This window comes from Micropterus dolomieu, linkage group LG07 (genome assembly GCF_021292245.1).
Source record: "Micropterus dolomieu isolate WLL.071019.BEF.003 ecotype Adirondacks linkage group LG07, ASM2129224v1, whole genome shotgun sequence".
Classification (NCBI taxonomy): Eukaryota; Metazoa; Chordata; class Actinopteri; order Centrarchiformes; family Centrarchidae; genus Micropterus; species Micropterus dolomieu.
This window is the reverse complement of record NC_060156.1, coordinates 27,441,532-27,459,461: the sequence shown is the minus strand read 5'-3', so window position 1 is coordinate 27,459,461 and position 17,930 is coordinate 27,441,532. Positions and strand designations below refer to the sequence as shown.

The following is a 17,930-nucleotide window of genomic DNA, read 5'->3' as shown; positions in this document are numbered from 1 at the left end:
CTTTGTTTTATTACCACATCAAAAAGGAAAACCCCTGTCTCACCCAAGTGTGACATGGTCCAGACGCCAAACTTTGGATGACAAAGGACTGCAGTCTCCAAAGACTCAAAGCATTTAATTAAGTTTAATTAAATCTTTAGTTACCCAATTACGTTTGCCTCTATTTGAGTAGTTATGTTAACTGTTGTTGCTATCTGTTGTTGATATTAGTGCTGAAAAGAAGTTACTTGTGCAGTGTTTTTATTTTCAGCAAGACACTCCTTCATCTGATGTAATCAATGCTTGTTCATAATACTTTCCTACAAACCTCCTTTAGAAATGATGACAAAGAAATGTTTTACTATACTCTTAACCGCCAGCTTGAATTTAAGGATGAATCAACAAATTCCCCAGTTCCTAAGGAGAGACGATCTTTGATTTAATCCAAGCTTTCCTCATGTAACCTGAGCTCCCCCAAGTGGACGAAATAAGTATTACATGCCCTCATCGGAAATGCCGTTAAATGAATAAATATCCTGACCAATAATGTGACAATTGTTTCCTGTTACCAAATGCTTAACTTAGAACAGTACAACCGTTCAACCATTGAGGTTCGATTGTGGAAAATATTTGATTATAATACGTGCAAATAGATTTCTTTAAACATTAAGTTTAGAAAGGCAGTCCCTTGGGAAACCTGAGACGCCCCCTGGGAAACGACACGCGACCTCGCTTCGCTCTCTTCTCTTCGCTGTTGGCTCTCTTCTGCTCTGCTCTGCTTTCTGGACGCTTCGGCACGCTTCGGCACGCGTCGGCGTGCCGCGCCAGGCAACGCCCTCAGTCGGCCAGAGGGACAGGCATTTTGTTCTCCTGAAGCTACACACGTGAAGTGCCGAGACATTGATCTGCCCTTCAGTTTGTTTTATTTTCTTTATTTCTTTTGTTTGTTAAAGTTATCAGTCCGTTAAGTTACACTGGACTAATTCAGGAACGACCAAGTTCCATTTTAAGCCTTTTTCGTCGAGCCAACTTCACCGAGGTCAGACCAAGCCACGTGGTCTCGCCAGCTACAACGAAGGAAACCTGAAAACAGCCGAATTGCCAGACGGAGGAGGCGTTTTCAATCAGACACGGAGAACCCCGGAGAATCCCTAGCAAAAAGCCAGGATCGGGCAGCTAGCGTGGGACCCGTGCAAGAGGCCAAAAGCAGGCTGTCGACAAGCAGTAAGACTCAACACACGTTCTGTGATCAGATGTCCATTTAACTCCTAAACTATAGCATTAGTTTACTTTCATTAGCTCTTCTATGCCGTATGAGTAAAATGCTCCCCACAACCGAACCTCCAGGCTCATTGTTCAGTAAATGTTTATGTTCCCTGTATCCAACCATCTTTTTATCACCTTAGTTAGAGAATAAATTCACTGTAATATAATCAAGAGCTGTGTGTGTTGCCTATTTATAGTTCCTGCCAAGAGAATTGACCCTTTAGATATGAGACTGACTGACTGATTTAAGATAATTGAGCGATTATTAACTAACTGATCACTAGTAATAATTGTATAATTATTCAAAACTACCTAGAGGTCCGGAGACTCTAGGATTATAACAACTCCGGTGGTGCCCTTAACGAGGAAATTTTGATTTTATGAATATTAACTCATAATTGGGTATCAATTCTCATAAATTCATTAAAATGCATAACTAAAAATTTTTAGGTCTGCTACAAGAGAGAAAGGTACTTTTTATAATTGTCACAAGATTCTTGTTGAGGATCTGATGCCTCCACGCCAGCTTTAACTGTAAGTAACGTTACTAGAACAACTTGGCTACAGGACATTTGACAGCTGATAGTCTGAAGAGGACAACACGAAAACATTTAAAGACTGTCTCCATTGTTCCATTTCTTCCACTTATGTGACATAATAGTGCTGTCAACATTAAAACACTGAGACATCTTTTAGAAGAGCATCTCAAAAAATTTGAATACTGAGGAAAAGTTCTGGGTTAATTAGCTGATTAGAGAGCTCTTCTCCAGTTGACATTTCTGTATAATTTACAATACAGAAATGTATTTATTCTAAAATGTTTATACATTTTGAGATACTGGAGTTTTTATTTCCATGAGCTGTAAACCATAATCATGAAGATGAAAACAAAAAAAGGGTTTGAAATGCTTCACTTTTTGTAATGAATCTAGAATATATCAGAGAATCACTTTTTGAATAGAATTATGTTAGAAAATTAACTTCACCACAATATTCTATTTATTAAAGACTCATCTGTATTGTTTAGTTTATATTTTTCATCACCTGAAGTATTTATTACACATTTGCCTCCTAGAGTCACACTGTGGATCAGATGTCCCACCTGGTGCCAGAGAGCTGCAGAGACCTGGAAGCCTTGTTATTGTCGTGGAAGTCTGTATCTGTTGGCATGGACTGACGTGGAAAGGCGTTCTCTCTTTCTGTTTACGTTGAGTTTTAAATATTGTCCATATTTGTGTTATAGGTCCATTTAAAAAAAGATATGGTTTATGGTTCATATTGTAATAAATTCTATATATATTAGCACTTCCTGTCTTTACTACTTACTGAAAAGCTAATCGTATACCACAGATAAAACATCAAACATTACAGCTGAACTCTTGCTAAAGAACATCAGTCTAGGATAAGTTGAAAAGTGAAAATACTCCCAACGTGTTTCACATGAAATATTGAAAAGTAATTATGTAGTGTATTTCTGTGTGTGTAGGAGTATTTTTACTTTCTACCTTATACTTTAAGATAAATAAGGAGCCATACACCCAGTACCCATATGCTGTATGACAGAGCCTGAAGTTTCTGAAGAGTGCCTTGTTTGCTGCTCTGATATAAGTCTAGTTTAAACACAGAATAATGTGGGCACATCCAAACCTCCTGTGGGTAAGTGCTGAAACAAAGAATGATCTGAGTACAGAGTAATTATGAATCCCACTAGGTGGTTTTTATTGTGACGTTGCAAACTCTGAGGTCTCAGAGCTGACCGAATGCGCATGTATTAAATAGGTGAGTCTATACAATGTAAACCACACAAGAGCTTCTCAGAGGTCGCAATAAATGACACCTCCTACAGGGCTTCAAAACTATTCAGTGTGCAGATAATTCTTTTTCACAACAGAGTAACTTCTCAGTCAATGTCACATTTGTCTCTTAAAGAAATGTCAAAATAAAACAGTTTAATATCAACCTTTCATATTAGCCTATAAATAACATCTTAATATTTTCATTTACAGCTGTTAACTATAATATTGTTAAGTTTAGATCAGACTATTTAAAATTAAAATTTGAAACTGATGAATGAAGAATTATTTTATTATGTATAATTAGTTTGATACACTTTATAACAAAGTATTCCTGATACAAAAGCAAAAGTTTAACGAATTAAACTCTTGTCTTGCATTCATGAAAACTATTATAATACTATTATAAATATTAAAAGGTTACAAATGTAAAAGTAGTTTTGTATGACTTGAAATGTGTTGAGATGTATTGATAAGAACCCAGTGTCATAATTTCACGTCAGTAGTGTTCAGGTGTTGTGAGTAAAAAGAAAAGCAGGAGCTGAAGAGCTGGAAGCTGGAGCTGTTCTCTCCTGAAGAGCTGGACACAGCTAATCACATCTGGAGGCTTCTGCAATCAGCTCCTCTGGCACCTGTAAAGACAACAATGGTTAAGCAGCTTCTTCCAAAGAGCCATAAAGCTACTGAACTCTGAGATCGCTCAGCATGAAAACCTCTCTGGCATATGGCAGTAATTAGGGGTGGCTATGTGCAAATATAATAATTAATGGCTATGTGCAAATATAATAATTAATGGCTATGTGCAAATATAATAATTCCTAATATGTGCAATATACGGTTTTCTGCTGGACACTGTGCAATAATAACTACTCAAGTCAGATCTTATTGAACATTTATTATAAGGATCTTATTTCATATTTCTTACTGAACTGTACTACTTTTTTTGGCAAATTGTAATCCACTAAGCAAACTCAGAAGCGGCTCTCACATACCTAATTTCTCGCCTTTACTAAACCATCGCCCTAGTTACAGCCCAGCTACCTGTCTGCAGGCATAATGCGCATTATATGTTGACAAAAAAAGGTGGATGCAAATCTCTGCAGGTAGCCTACAACTGCTGTTCTGCCGAATTATGCATCCACCTCTTAAGCTTCTTATCAGAAACGTCGCTGATCAAATGCAGTTATCACCTCAGATTGTTTGCTGAATCTCAAGGATATGTAATAACTTATTGATGACTCTAAATTGCCTTTAATATGTACTTCGAATCAAGCATCAGTGTCGGTGCTCCTCAGCGTGACATTTTTAGGTAGAACTCCGCAGCAGCTCCCCCCTCGGCTCTCTGCCTTTAATCCCTTCGTGTCCATCGGGATCAGGTGCAGCCACTTATAATAGTATCTGACTAGTATCTAACTGAACAGTGATTCTGTTACAGGACGTAGTTAAATCTCACATCGCCCGTTAGTAAAAGTTACCGTTAACATAACGTCAGCTAACAGAGAGCTGAGCCTTTACTTAATGTCACACAGATGCCTTTTCTTCAAAGCATCACCCTAATGTCTAACACTAAGGTTAATCTAATAATAGTTACATTTTGGCTTCTCTCTTCTTGCTGACTTGTCTTTGACTCATTAAAAGCTGCGGTTAGAACACACCAACTTACTTACTTACACTAACTTAGCAGCTTTGGTCTGCTCGTATCTGGCTAATTAGCATAACGAGCTAAGCTAACAAGCTATATGCCGACAGCGATACCTGTTAAATGTTAACACATAAATAAAATATAGGAATTTCACTCACCAAGTAGAACACGGATTTCCTGGAGGTTCTCTCTCCAATGAACTGCACAGCCTGCCATTATTCATCCGGTATCTGCATGTAGAAATGTCCAAAAGGCTCCGACAGGCTGAGCCTCAGAGCTCCGGGTAGCTGAGTGAGGCTAACAGACGGCGGACCGAGTGTTAGCAGTGGCAGCGGCTAAAGGTGCCTGTCAATCAAAGCGGCCACGCCCCTAATAATGCAGAACTTTAAGGCTTAATATAATTTAAACAGGTGAGTTATAAAAACATTCACCCCCCTCACAGTTGTCACGAAGGGCAAAATTAGCGATATGCACTAAAACCATTTTTTGTACCAGGCTGTAAACATGTTTTATTCTGCTGTAAAGTTGGGCATTTTTTGACTCCCTTCTGCAGTTTCAGATGCTTCCGTATTGGCTTCAGGCGGGAGACTGGAAGTTTGCCGCTTGGTGCCAACCAACGCTAACAACAACAGTGGAACTGGATGTGTACAGAAGCTAGCTGCTGAGAAACTCAACTGAAGATAAATCAATTATGTTGTAATCCCAAAAACTAAAGTAAAAAGCTAATTTAATAAAAGCAGTTAACTCTGTGCTCCTCCTGTGAGTAAAAGGTGTTGGCGTCATGCAAATTTCTCATTCAAGTTGAAACATTTGATCTCGAGCGAACCAGCGAATATTGCAAGCAATGCATTTTCTGCAACACCCTGAGCAGTAATATTTTAACCACAAACCATGATGGTGTCATATGAAGAAAAATAGAGGAGGGATATCAGTGTCCAATAGAGACTGAGAGTTAGAGGAGAGGAGGGGCAAACTCAGTGTCAGAAAGAGATAAATCAACTGTATGATAAAGCGTTCTGGTCAGAAGCTGCAGCTCCTCCTTTTCTCCTCTCAGTGTCTGATGGAGGTTGATGACGGAGCAGAGCTCTGCTTTCCACAACTCAACACCTCCTGCAGGAAGCCGACACTTCCTCAGTCCGAAGATGTATTTCTGAACACTCTTCTGTCCTCCATCTCTGTGCTCACTGTGGCTCTCAACCTGCTTGTCATCATCTCAGTCTCCCACTTCAGGCAGAGATCAATTTCTCAGCAGAGCCTTCACTTAATAAGTTTTAGAAATATGAGAAATGTGCTACTACTTTTTCCATTTCCACTATTGTCTGATGCTATATGTGATGATACTTTCCTCTTTCCCTCCAGGCAGCTCCACACACCCACCAACATCCTCCTCCTCTCTCTGGCTGTCTCAGACTTTCTCATGGGCCTCCTGCTGATGCCAGTAGAAATCCTTAGAAAAACATCCTGCTGGTTTCTTGGTGACCTCATGTGTTCTCTATTTAAGTATGTAGCGTACATCATTTCCTCTGTTTCTGTAGGAGACATGGTGCTCATTTCAGTTGACCGATATGTTGCTATTTGTGACCCTCTGCATTATACCACCAGAATCACTGAGAGAAGAGTTAAACTCTGTGTTTGTCTGTGTTGGTTCTGTTCTGTTTTCTACAGCTGTCTCTTTGTAAAAGATGACCTGACTCAACCAGAAAGGTATTATTCCTGCTATGGAGAGTGTGTTGTTGTAGTTGACCATATCACAGAAGCTGTTAACCTTGTCATGACCTTTATTGTTCCAGTTTCTATCATCATAGTTCTGTATATGAGAGTGTTTGTAGTGGCTGTGTCTCAGGCTCGTGCCATGCGCTCTCACATTACAGCTGTCACACATGAGATTTCAGTGACTCTAACAACAAAGAAATCTGAGCTGAAAGCAGCCAGGACTCTCGGTGTTCTTGTAGTTGTGTTCCTAATATGTTTCTGCCCATATTACTGTGTGTCTCTTGCAGGAGACAGCTTGCTCAATACTTCTTCTGGAACCTTTGTGATTTATCTGTTTTGTTTTAACTCATGTCTAAACCCTGTGATTTATGCCATGTTCTACCCCTGGTTTAGAAAATCAGTTAAACTCATTGTTACTCTGCAGATTCTGCAGCCTGGCTCCTGTGAGGCCAACATACTGTAGAGAGGAGGTGGCATGACTGAAATGAGATCTGCTCGACAAATGTTTTCACTGAATTCAAAATCCGAAAAGTGGAAGTGAAATTTCTTTCTTTTGTCTTTTTAAATAATATATAAATAGTATATGTTTATAGTTATAGTAAACATTTATTTTGTAGGGGATGGTGAATGACGATCAAAGGTGATTTAGTTTAGCAGGTTAGGTTAAAGTGGCCAATGTGCTAATGAGAAGCAATAAGCTTACCTGCTAGCATATTTGCTGTTGGCTGACCATCAAGAAGATTTTTCCCATTGAAGAAATACAAAAATCAATCTAACTGAAATATAAAACATAAATGAATGTGATTTGTATTCAAAACCACATTTTAAACATGACTGTATGTTTTACTTAAAGGTAATACAGTCCCCTCCAAAAGTATTGGAACGGTAAGGTTTTTGGTGTTCACTGAAGACATTTGGGTTTGAGATCAAAAGATGAGTATGACACAAGAGTTCAGAATTTCAGCTTTTATTTCCTGGTATTCACATCTAGATGTGTTAAACAACGTAGGAGATATCACCGTTTGTATTAGACCACAGCATTCTTAGGTGAGCAAAAGTAAAGGAACAAATAATCTTAAAGTAAATAACATTTAATATTTGGTGGCATAACCCTTGCTTGCAATAACTGCCTCAAGCCTGCGACCCATCGACATCACCAAACTGTTGCATTCTTCATTTGTGATGCTATTCCAGGCTTTTACCGCAGCTTCTTTCAGTTCTTGTTTGTTTCGGGGTGTTTCTCCCTTCGGTCTCCTCTTAAGGAGGTGAAATGCACACTCTGTTGGGTTAAGGTCAGCTGATTGACTTGGCCAGTCTAAAACCTTCCACTTTTTTCCCCTGATGAAGTCCTTTCTTTTGTTGGCAGTGTGCTTTGGCTCATTGTCCTGCTGCATGATAAATTTCCTCCCTATTAATTTCAATGCATTTATCCGTAAATTGGCAGACAAAATGTTTCTGTCCACTTCTGAATTCATTCTGCTGCTACCATCATCAGTTACATCATCAATAACTATTAATGAGCCTGTTCCAGAAGCAGCCATGCACACCCAAGCCATGACATTACCTCCACCATGCTTCACAGATGAGCTTGTATGCTTCGGATCATAGCAGTTCCTTTCTTTCTCCACACTTTGGCCTTTCCATCACTTTGCTAGAGATTAATCTTGGTCTCATCAGTCCATAAGATTGGGTTCCAGAACTTTTGCGGCTCATCTACTCTCATCTTTACTTCATTGCAAATTTCAGTGTGGCCTTCCGATTCTTACTGCTGATGAGTGGTTTGCATCTTGTGGTGTTGCCTCTGTATTTCTGCTCTCTGAGTTGCTTGACAATGGCTTGCTTTTCTCCCATAGAGAGCTCTCTGGTCTTCATGTTGGTTTAACAGGAAATGCAGTCTTTATAGGTTTGAACCAAGGATGAAAACTTAGACTAGTCATGCAGAGCTATTTAATATTTGGACAATCAACCTAAAAGGCAACACCTGGGCAACAAGAAACATTGGTCAGTCACATGTTCCATTAGTTTTGCTCACTTGAAAAATGGGTTCACACAAAGAGTGATATGTACTGAGTTGTTTAGCACATCTAGATGTGAATACCAGGAAATGAGAGCTGAAATTCTGAACTCTTGTTTCATACTCATCCTTTGATTCTAAACCTAAATGTCTTAAGTGAACAACAACAAAAAAAAATACTTTTGGAGGGGACAGTACAAATATTTAAAGAAAATATTTTACTCCTCCAACTGGTTTGCATCCTTACTTTTGATGATAGATAACCTTCCAAGTAAAGACATCTGGTATTGTCATTAAAATATAAAAGCTTATTAGCAAGCTAGTAAAATCAACACCTAGCTACTGTGGTATCAATCAAGTTTTTGTTGACCCTGATCCTAATATTTGAGACTTATCTGATACTTTTTTTTACTTACATGTTGATTAACTGTCTATCTGACACATTGAAATAACAGCTGTAACCTTCTTCATCTAACACACCTTATTTTTCACAAGTTATTTCACCCATATAATTAAAGTCCTGATTCAAAAATATTACGTTTATAAGCTTAAATTATTCATATAGTATACTGGGAGAATGTGACAACTGAAGCTGACATGCAGTCTGCTAGCGATCTGGTAGTTGAAGTTGTGGGAACTATAGAAACACTCGGGTTGTAATGTGGTGTCTACAGTGGAGCTTCCTCCCTCACTAACAGACTCACAATCTTTGGCTGCGTAGAGACACCAGATTACAGAGAGCACTATAAATACAACAGACATGTACAATTTTGGCCTGTTTAACTGGTGCAGGTTGTGAATCCACATTATGTGCACATTTAGAGATGAGAAAATGGTGTCTGCCACAATACAAATCACAAACCTGCTAACAAACTTTCCATTTCTGCTTTAATTCAATTCTGCTCTGCTTCTACATGCTGAGAGAGATCTTTGCACTGATTGCCCAATCAAGTTGTAACATACATGCAGAGCACTTAACATAATCTTTGTCCTCCTCCAGAATCACTGAGATGTCCGCTAGCAAATCTTGTTGAAGTTACTTGTTACCTGAGCCTTCACGCTGCGTCTGCTTTGCCTGGCGTGGAGGTGAGGCAGTGGTGGCCAACAAGTCACGTTACCTGTATCACAAGGAAGATCGGTAGTTATGTACTGTAACTCCAGATTCTATGAGTATAGGCACAGCCCTCTAAGGCAAGGATTATACTTTCCGCGTCTGCGAGGGTCCGCTAGGGTCCGTGTGCTGAAAAAATCGTCATCAGAGGGGGTACGCGTGCCTCCTGTTTTTTGTGACAGCACAGCGACTAGCGCTACCAGGGCATCAACCAATCTACTGCGCATGTGTGGAACATGTCTGCCAAGCTGACTGAAGTAGTATTATCAGAAGTGGTCCGCGTCCACGGGGTCCGCAGCTTTCCATGTCCACTTCCTCTCCCGAGTATATTCGAGGCTTAAGGCTTATCGCTATTGGATTTAACCCTACGCGCGCATGCGCCACTGAGAAAAGCTTGTTTTGGCCCAATCACAGCCTGGACCTCTCCTATGTCTGTACCTTGTAAATATACACAATGGTGAGACTTAGCCATCGGCTCCCATAGTGCCTTTTCTTCAGCTCTGAGAACCAAGGTCCAGTGAGCCCCACGACAACAAGGCTGCAGGGGCCTACATAAACCGCTGTGCTTAGCCAGGAGGCTTCTCCTGTAGGCGCACACTCATCTGCTCTCCATCAGAGCGGAGTATATCCCTGGCGTGTTGATCAGAGATGCGGACAACATGTCGAGTGGGGGCCCTCGCCCGGATGAGAGGTGCCTCCACCCTGATCTGGTGGCCCAGATCAGGCGCTGCCTCTGTCTCACCGGATGAACCCCCACTGTAACCTCCTCATGTGCAGGAGGGCCAGGGGGACCACCACGTGACCCACTGACATGGGACCCAGAAGCCTCATCATCGTCAGTGCCGTCACCACCGCCCATGGAACAACACAGCAGAGCAGCTCCATCAGAGCGTTCTCCCTCTCCTGAAAGAGCCACACTCTCGAGTAAGAGGAGTACAACACCACACCCAGGTAGGTGAGCCTCTAGGAGGGGAGATGATCAATCTTCTTCCAGTTCACCCCAAAACCCAGGTGGGACAGCTGCACAGAGACAGTGCCAGCAGCAGCAGGTCGTCCAGATAAAACAGGACCCTGATGCCCACTTGCTGCACCAGCTCCAGAGCCATCTCGACACGCTTGGAGAAAGTGTCGGGATGGCCGTTCGGTTACAGGGAGTAACGGAATGGCAGGCACTTGTACTTGTACTGGGCCCATCGCAAAGAGAACTACAAGAACTTTCTTTGTTCTGGGATGACATGAACGTGAAAGTACGTGTCCTTAAGGTCAATGGAGGGGAGCCAGAGATACACCCTTCAACACCTGTTTTACTGTAAGCATTCGAAAAGGTCTTTCTATAATCACTTTGTTGAACAGTGACAGATCCAGGATGGGCCTCATGCCCAATCTTCTTCTTAACCAGGAAGTAACAGGAATAGAACCCCCGATTCTCCTGCCCCAGAGGAACCCTGGAGATAGCATGGTTTTCCAGGAGCCCCTCAAGCTCCGCCTGGAGGGAGGCGTTCTGAGCTGGGGAGAGCACAGTCTTCACTATCCCGGTGAAGGGGGGATGTGAACTGCAGCCTGTGACCCCGGTGGTTTAAGCTGTGCATCCATCTGCCCATCGAGCAGGAAGCCAGCCAATGGCAAGGCATGGCCACTAGAGGAGATGAGTCAATACTCTGTGCTCTGCCGCTTAGGGGGGCACAGGCCACATTGTGAAAGACCTTCTCAAACAGTCAGGGGGGTGCACAGCCTCCGTACCCCCCACCGGGTAGGCTGAGGAGGAAATGCTCAGTTTGTGACATCGGAGCCAGTCTGCATGAAGGCCATCCGGCCAGCTGCAGCCAGTCTGTGTTATGCTGATCCCCTAGTACGGGGAAGGAGACAGAGGTAGACACAGTCGCCAGGGGGTCCACACCCGTGGTCTCATTACCGTGTCGCTCCCCTGGTGAGGGGAGGGGGGCAGGGGCAGACAGTGTTGCCAGGGGGTACATACGAGGTAGCGTAGCCACACTCATGGGTGTGAGAGCAATTCTTAGGTGTCTTAATTGATGTAACAGGGAAAGGTAAGACAGGTCTAGCTTGGAGTAATTTAGCTGACCCCATAAGTGTTTGACATTATAGCTTTAGGTATTTCTCACACGTACTTGTCCTCGTCAAAAAGACAACAATAGACTGATTAGCTAGAGAGCTAGTAGCTCAGACGTCAGGCTAGCAGATATCTGTGTTCTCTGGGAATCTTCAATTCAATTCAATTCAATTTTATTTATATAGCGCCAAATCACAACAACAGTTACCTCACAGCGCTTATCAGCGAATCTTACAAGGTTGAGCCATACAAGAATGTTTACAAGAACTAACTGGCTCCACAGATTAGAGTACAACTCTTGGATAGTGAGAGATTCCAAAATGACGAAGCATTGGAATCTAAACATCAGATAGATTAGGTGTTCTAGGTGAAGGTGACCTAATAGAGAAACCTACAGGCACTAGGGAGAAGACAGAAACATAAAAGGGACCACAAGATGTTATCCTTCAGATTTGGTGTTGGCATTTGACGTGTTCACATGTTGTATGCTGGCACCATGCTATGTTAAGTCTTCATCAGTCGCCGAAACTTCTTCACACCTGACAGCTGGCTCACAATAATTCTCAACAGTGGGCTCATCGCCGCACCACTCGATCGGCAAGGGAAGAGGGCTGGGGAAGACAGTGTTGCCGTACATGTGTCTTCTCTTCTTGCTGATAATCTTCTGCTCTTTAGACAGCTCAGTGCTGAAGAAAAATGGGAGCTGATGGCCAGGTCTCACTGTTGTATATATACAAGGTACAGACGTAGGAGAGGCCCACGCTGCTGGTGGGTGTGGACAAGCTTTTCTCATGCGTGCATAATGGCAAACCCAACGATAGCCATAGAGGACAAAGCCTATACTAAGTAGAAGACCATCTACAGTTGTATACATTGTGGCTGTTGTAACCGTACTCTCACATGCTTTACACGTAAAACCACCAGGTTGATTGTGTGGTTATTAAAATAAAATAAATTGCCTCGCACCGCTTCACAGGCACTCAAAGAAAGTGAATGGGGGAAACAGGAGAAGCTGGGGCTGTCTGGGAACAGGAGAATTCATCAGCAAAATCTTAATATTGTATTAATAATATTAATATTCTATGTAAAATTTGGCAGCCTAAACCATATACATAATAAATCTGTAAAAACAACTTTCATATAAAAAGACACAGCTATTTCTAAATACTGCAGTACAAAGCTTATAGAGCTGCCTTGGACCATGTTAACCTTTTACTACCAATTAAAAAGAACTTATGAAGAAAGGTAAGCTATGTGTAAATGAACCACCTGCCTGCCACTTGCTCCCACACTACTCACCTTTTGGATAATTGTTTTGTTTACTTGATGTCTTGAGTGTTCTGTGTCCGCACTTTGAGTCTGCCACACACAAATCATAACAGAATAATTTGGTCAAATGGGCTGGAGGATACAGATGACCGGCGTTAGCCTTCATGATAAGCTCATGCCTTGTAGAGCGGCTCAATGGGCCACAGCATTATGTTCAAGTAATTCTCCCATTTGCCACCATTTACCCTCTTTTGTGGATGAGATTAAAGAAAGTATTCGATCTTCCAGTTAGGGGAAGAGAGGCAGGAGATAGATTACTCTCTCTTCATCGGGGTATTCAGTCAGTAGCTGATTTCGCTGTTGATTTAAGGATTTTGGCAGCGGAAAGTGGACTCTCAGCGGCTGATGGACCAGTGGCAGATGACGATCGTGTGGTACCTCTACTGTGGTGGGGACGGACTTATGCGCTCTGCTTGTCACAGTGTAGGTACCAGATGTGCTCGGATGGTCAGATGTGTTCAGGGGCCTGCGCCTGCTGGTAACGTGACATAACGTGATTGGCTGTAAGTTTGTATGATGACATGGCATATTGTGATTGGGTGTATGTTGGACTGTTTACGAACATATACTGAACAAAATTCTAAACGCCACACTTTTGTTTTTGCCCCCATTCATCATGAGCTGAACTCAAAGATCTAAGACTTTCTCTATGTGCACAAAAGGCCTATTTCTCTTAAATATTGTTCACAAATCTGTCAAAATCTGTGTCAGTGAGCACTTCTCCTTTATAATAATCCATCCACCTCACAGGTGTGGCATATCAAGATGCTGATCAGACAGCATGGGTAGTGCAACTCTCTTAACTTTAAGATAACTGTTAAGCTGTCTTAACTTTTACTGTTCCACCTGGTAGTGTTTTACAAAAACAAAATGTCAACAGGCGGAACTTTAACTTATTAACTTTCAATTAATTGATTCTACCGATGTGTTTGACGACATAACACTTGTTAGTAGAAAGGCTGTATGCGATGTAACGCTTCTTTCCTTAATGGACTAATAAAGCTAATGCAAGCTAAAGCTAACATGACCATCATGTCTTGACATTAGCTTATTAACATTAACGTATTAGAAGTAACATTATAATTAAGTGACAACTAAAATTATGTAATAATCTATATTCAGGTTAAGTGATTTGCTTAAAATAGTTCTTTAGACATGTATTAATAAATGTTACGCTGATTCATGGTAACACTGGCCACACATCTGCAAGTCCTGAAAAAATCCAGTGTTGCAAATTACCACAATTATATCATTTTTAAAAACGCTGAAGCATTTTAAACCTTGTGTATAATCTCAATAACAGATGATTCATTATATCTAGTTTTGTTGAATAGGTTAACTTACGGCAAATGCAAAGCTGGGATGACGACTGGGTACCAACCAAAATGTTAGACTGTTAGCCTTAGCTAGCTTGGTAGTGTTGAACAAAGTGGGCAATGTTTCAGCAAGCAGGCACCTCAGCTCTACCTACGCCCCACTTTTTTGCCCATTTTGGTTATCCAGGAGGTATACCGAGTGCCAAAATGAGTTCCAGCCCTATTGTACCTTAAAGAGCAGTTGCCTTTGGTTATTTGTGTATGTGCTGTAAAAACAGCTGGTTGTTACAGTCCATGTTCAGATTTACCCATCATTGTCCACCTTATTAATGTAAGATAATATTATTGTCGTATTGACATTTCTCTGTGGATAAACTTTTAAGACTTTCACATTTTGGTTATTGTTCCTGATCCCCTTTTTATTCATCTTTACTAATAATTTTAGTATTATTAATAACTTATTTTAATTTAATTACTTATATTTGACCAAACCTAAACTACTATATTGTGAACAGAAGGGGAGTCAAACACGTGGCGGATTGGAGAGAAAGTGATGAAGATGATGACATTGTAATGTGAAGAAGTGAGGAGGGACATAAGTGTCCAACAGAGACTGAGCAAGAGGAGAGGAGGGACAAACTGAATGTCAGAAAGAGATAAATCAACTGTATGATAAAGTGTTCTGGTCAGAGCTGCAGCTCCTCTTTTCCTCCTCTCACTGTCTGATGGAGGTTGATGACGGAGCAGAGCTCTGCTTTCCACAACTCCTCAACACCTCCTGCAGGAAGCCGACACTTCCTCTTTCCGAAGCTGTATTTCTGGACACTCTTGTGTTCTCCATCTCTGTGCTCACTGTGGCTCTCAACCTGCTTGTCATCATCTCAGTCTCCCACTTCAGGAAGAGATCAATTTCTCAGCAAAGTTTTAGAAAATATGAGACATGTACTTTTAGCTAGTGTTTCTGTGTTAATTTATACTTTCCTCTTTCCCTCCAGGCAGCTGCACACACCCACCAACATCCTCCTCCTCTCTCTGGCTGTCTCAGACTTGATTGTGGGCCTCCTGTTGATGCCGTTAGTAATCCTCAGAATAACATCCTGCTGGTTTCTTGGTGACCTCATGTGTTCTCTGTATAAGTATGTATCGTACATAATTACCTCTGCCTCAGTAGGAGACATGGTGCTCATATCAGTTGACCGATATGTTGCTATTTGTCACCCTCTGCATTATACCACCAGAATCACTGTGAGAAGAGTTAAACTCTGTGTTTGTCTGTGTTGGTTCTGTTCTGTTTTCTACTGCAGTCTCTTTGTAAAATATGGTGTGACTCAACCAGACAGGTATAATTCCTGCTACGGAGAGTGTGTTGTTTTAGTTGACCATATCGCAGGAGCAGTTGACCTTGCTTTGACCTTTGTTGTTCCAGTTACTGTCATCATAGTTCTGTACATGAGAGTGTTTGTAGTGGCTGTGTCTCAGGCTCGTGCCATGCGCTCTCACATTACAGCTGTCACACTCCAAAGTTCAGTGACACTAACAACAAAGAAATCTGAGCTGAAAGCAGCCAGGACTCTTGGTGTTCTTGTAGTTGTGTTCCTAATATGTTTCTGCCCATATTACTGTGTGTCTCTTGCAGGAGACAGCTTGCTCAATACTTCTTCTGGAACCTTTGTGATTTATCTGTTTTGTTTTAACTCATGTCTAAACCCTGTGATTTATGCCATGTTCTACCCCTGGTATAGAAAATCTGTTAAACTCATTGTTACTCTTCAGATTCTGCAGTCTGGCTCCTGTGAGACCAACATACTGTAGAGAAGCGGTGGTGGGACTGAGATTAGATCTGCTCTACAAAAGGTTTTCAATTAATTCAAAATCCAAAAGTGGAAGTGAAATGTCTTTATACTCTCTCTTTAAATAGTATATAAACAATATATGTAAATAATTACTAGTTGGTCGAATCTGAAAACTAAACAATGGGATTATAATTCCTATTTCCTATCCCTGTAAATGTGACCGGGGAGGTGGGTAAAGCCTGTAGGAGGAGAAAATGGAACAGTATTCATGTACAAAATGACTTGTATCAAAAACCATGTAAATTTTAGATCCACTTGCCAATGATCAATACTTTGTGCTACACACACATTTAATTTGAATATAAACTGTTGTTTATATACACTTATATACACATCAGTAAGCTCAAATGAATCACTCACAACCTTTTTGAATCTTACATTTTATAATTTATTCTAAAGAGCAAAAAGCTCAATCAATGACTGTTCAAACATTCAGAAATCTGAATAATCAGTTGATCAGAAATGCCCTTCATCTATGGGTGGGGATAATATCAAATAACTAGTAAAGCAAGATGTTGTTGGGACTCTCCAAGGAAAGCCATTTAATTACTGTAAAATGCCAGAGCTGTGTTCGAAATCACCTTATATTTCCTAAGTGTATGATTTATGTATACAGTAAAGAATCTCAAAAATGAAGTACACTGCTTTTTTCTAAAAAGTCCTTAATGCAGGCTCTGACTTTAACAGATGTTAAAATTACAGTTGTGCTGCACTGCTAATCCTATCAGTAATGTAAATGTGTTCATGTAGTGAATTATTTATTTTGTAGGGGACTGTGAATGAATAATCAAAGGTGATTTTAAACCTAGCATAAGTTAAAGTGGCCAATGCTCTAATGGGTCACTAAACTTACCTGCTAGAATATTTGCTTTTGGATGACTTTCCCATTGAAGGAATGCAAAACTCAAAGTGTAACATCTAGCCAAACATAAAGGTGTATGTGATTTGTATCCAACTTTTTAAAATAATACAATCTAAAGAAATAAACATTTAGCTTTTACTGTTTTTTGAACCCTTACTACTGAGGGATAACCTTCGACCATGTAAGTGAAGACATCCGTATGAGAAGCTGCCTAGGCCAATATTGAATACTTCGCTTGCACATTCATACAGTCATGCACATACATACTGTCATGCACATACATACATATTCACTTGCACATACATACATACTGTCATTTGTAAGTATGTATCTGCGAAGTCAGTATTTATGTATGCGCAAGGTTAGTATGTATATACAACACATTTCATCTCAATGCATCATAACTGACACCTTCAGCGTGAGGATTTTACGCGAAAGGTACCCTTCAGCGTCCGTATGAAACGCCCCTATGAAACACTAGCGCTAGCTAACTAGCACTTCCGGTCTGTAAGGGGACGCCCCAGAGCGGCTCACACCCTTTAGTGTCCTTTAGCATCATGTAACTACGCTTTATCACCCTTTCTCAAATCATCGGTATATGACACCCTGAGATGAGAACAGGCTTGTATATATGCGCGAGATTAAGTGTATACAGTATATATATATGTGCGAGGTTAAGTATGTATGTATGCACAAGGTGAGTATGAATATATGTGCGTAGTGAGTATGCATGTGTGTGCAAGGCTAGTATATATATATGCACGATGTTAAGTATGTATGCATGCATGTGCAAGGTGAGTATGTATATGTGTGCGTAGTGAGTATGCATGTATGTGAATTGGTTAGTATGTATGTATGTTAAGAGGTTAAATCTGTAATATTAATATAATCCATTTAGGAAAAGGTATGATAGTCCACATATAGAACAGCTTTCAATATTGGCCTGTTCTGTAAAGTACTATCCAAATCATTTTCAAAATCATA

General features: G+C 40.8%; 2 protein-coding genes across 3 annotated transcripts in view; both read left to right on the top strand.

The window, feature by feature from the left end:
• The window catches only part of LOC123973944 (trace amine-associated receptor 13c-like), a 13,593-nt gene extending 6,737 nt beyond the window's left edge, over positions 1–6,856 (top strand). The window contains exons 1-2 of one of the 2 annotated variants that reach the window (XM_046054334.1): positions 5,741–5,910; positions 6,040–6,856. In XM_046054334.1, coding sequence (XP_045910290.1) covers positions 5,741–5,910; positions 6,040–6,856 — 987 coding nt within the window. Of the gene's footprint in view, positions 1–5,740; positions 5,911–6,039 lie in introns of those variants that run through there. The other variant, XM_046054335.1, reaches the window with a different exon arrangement.
• Positions 6,857–14,956: 8,100 nt separating this feature from the next.
• On the top strand, positions 14,957–16,043 carry LOC123973945 (trace amine-associated receptor 13c-like). Its single transcript, XM_046054336.1, has 2 exons — positions 14,957–15,126; positions 15,224–16,043. The coding sequence occupies exons 1-2, from the start codon at positions 14,957–14,959 to the stop codon at positions 16,041–16,043; spliced, it is 990 nt and encodes a 329-aa protein (XP_045910292.1).
• Positions 16,044–17,930: the final 1,887 nt, after the last annotated feature.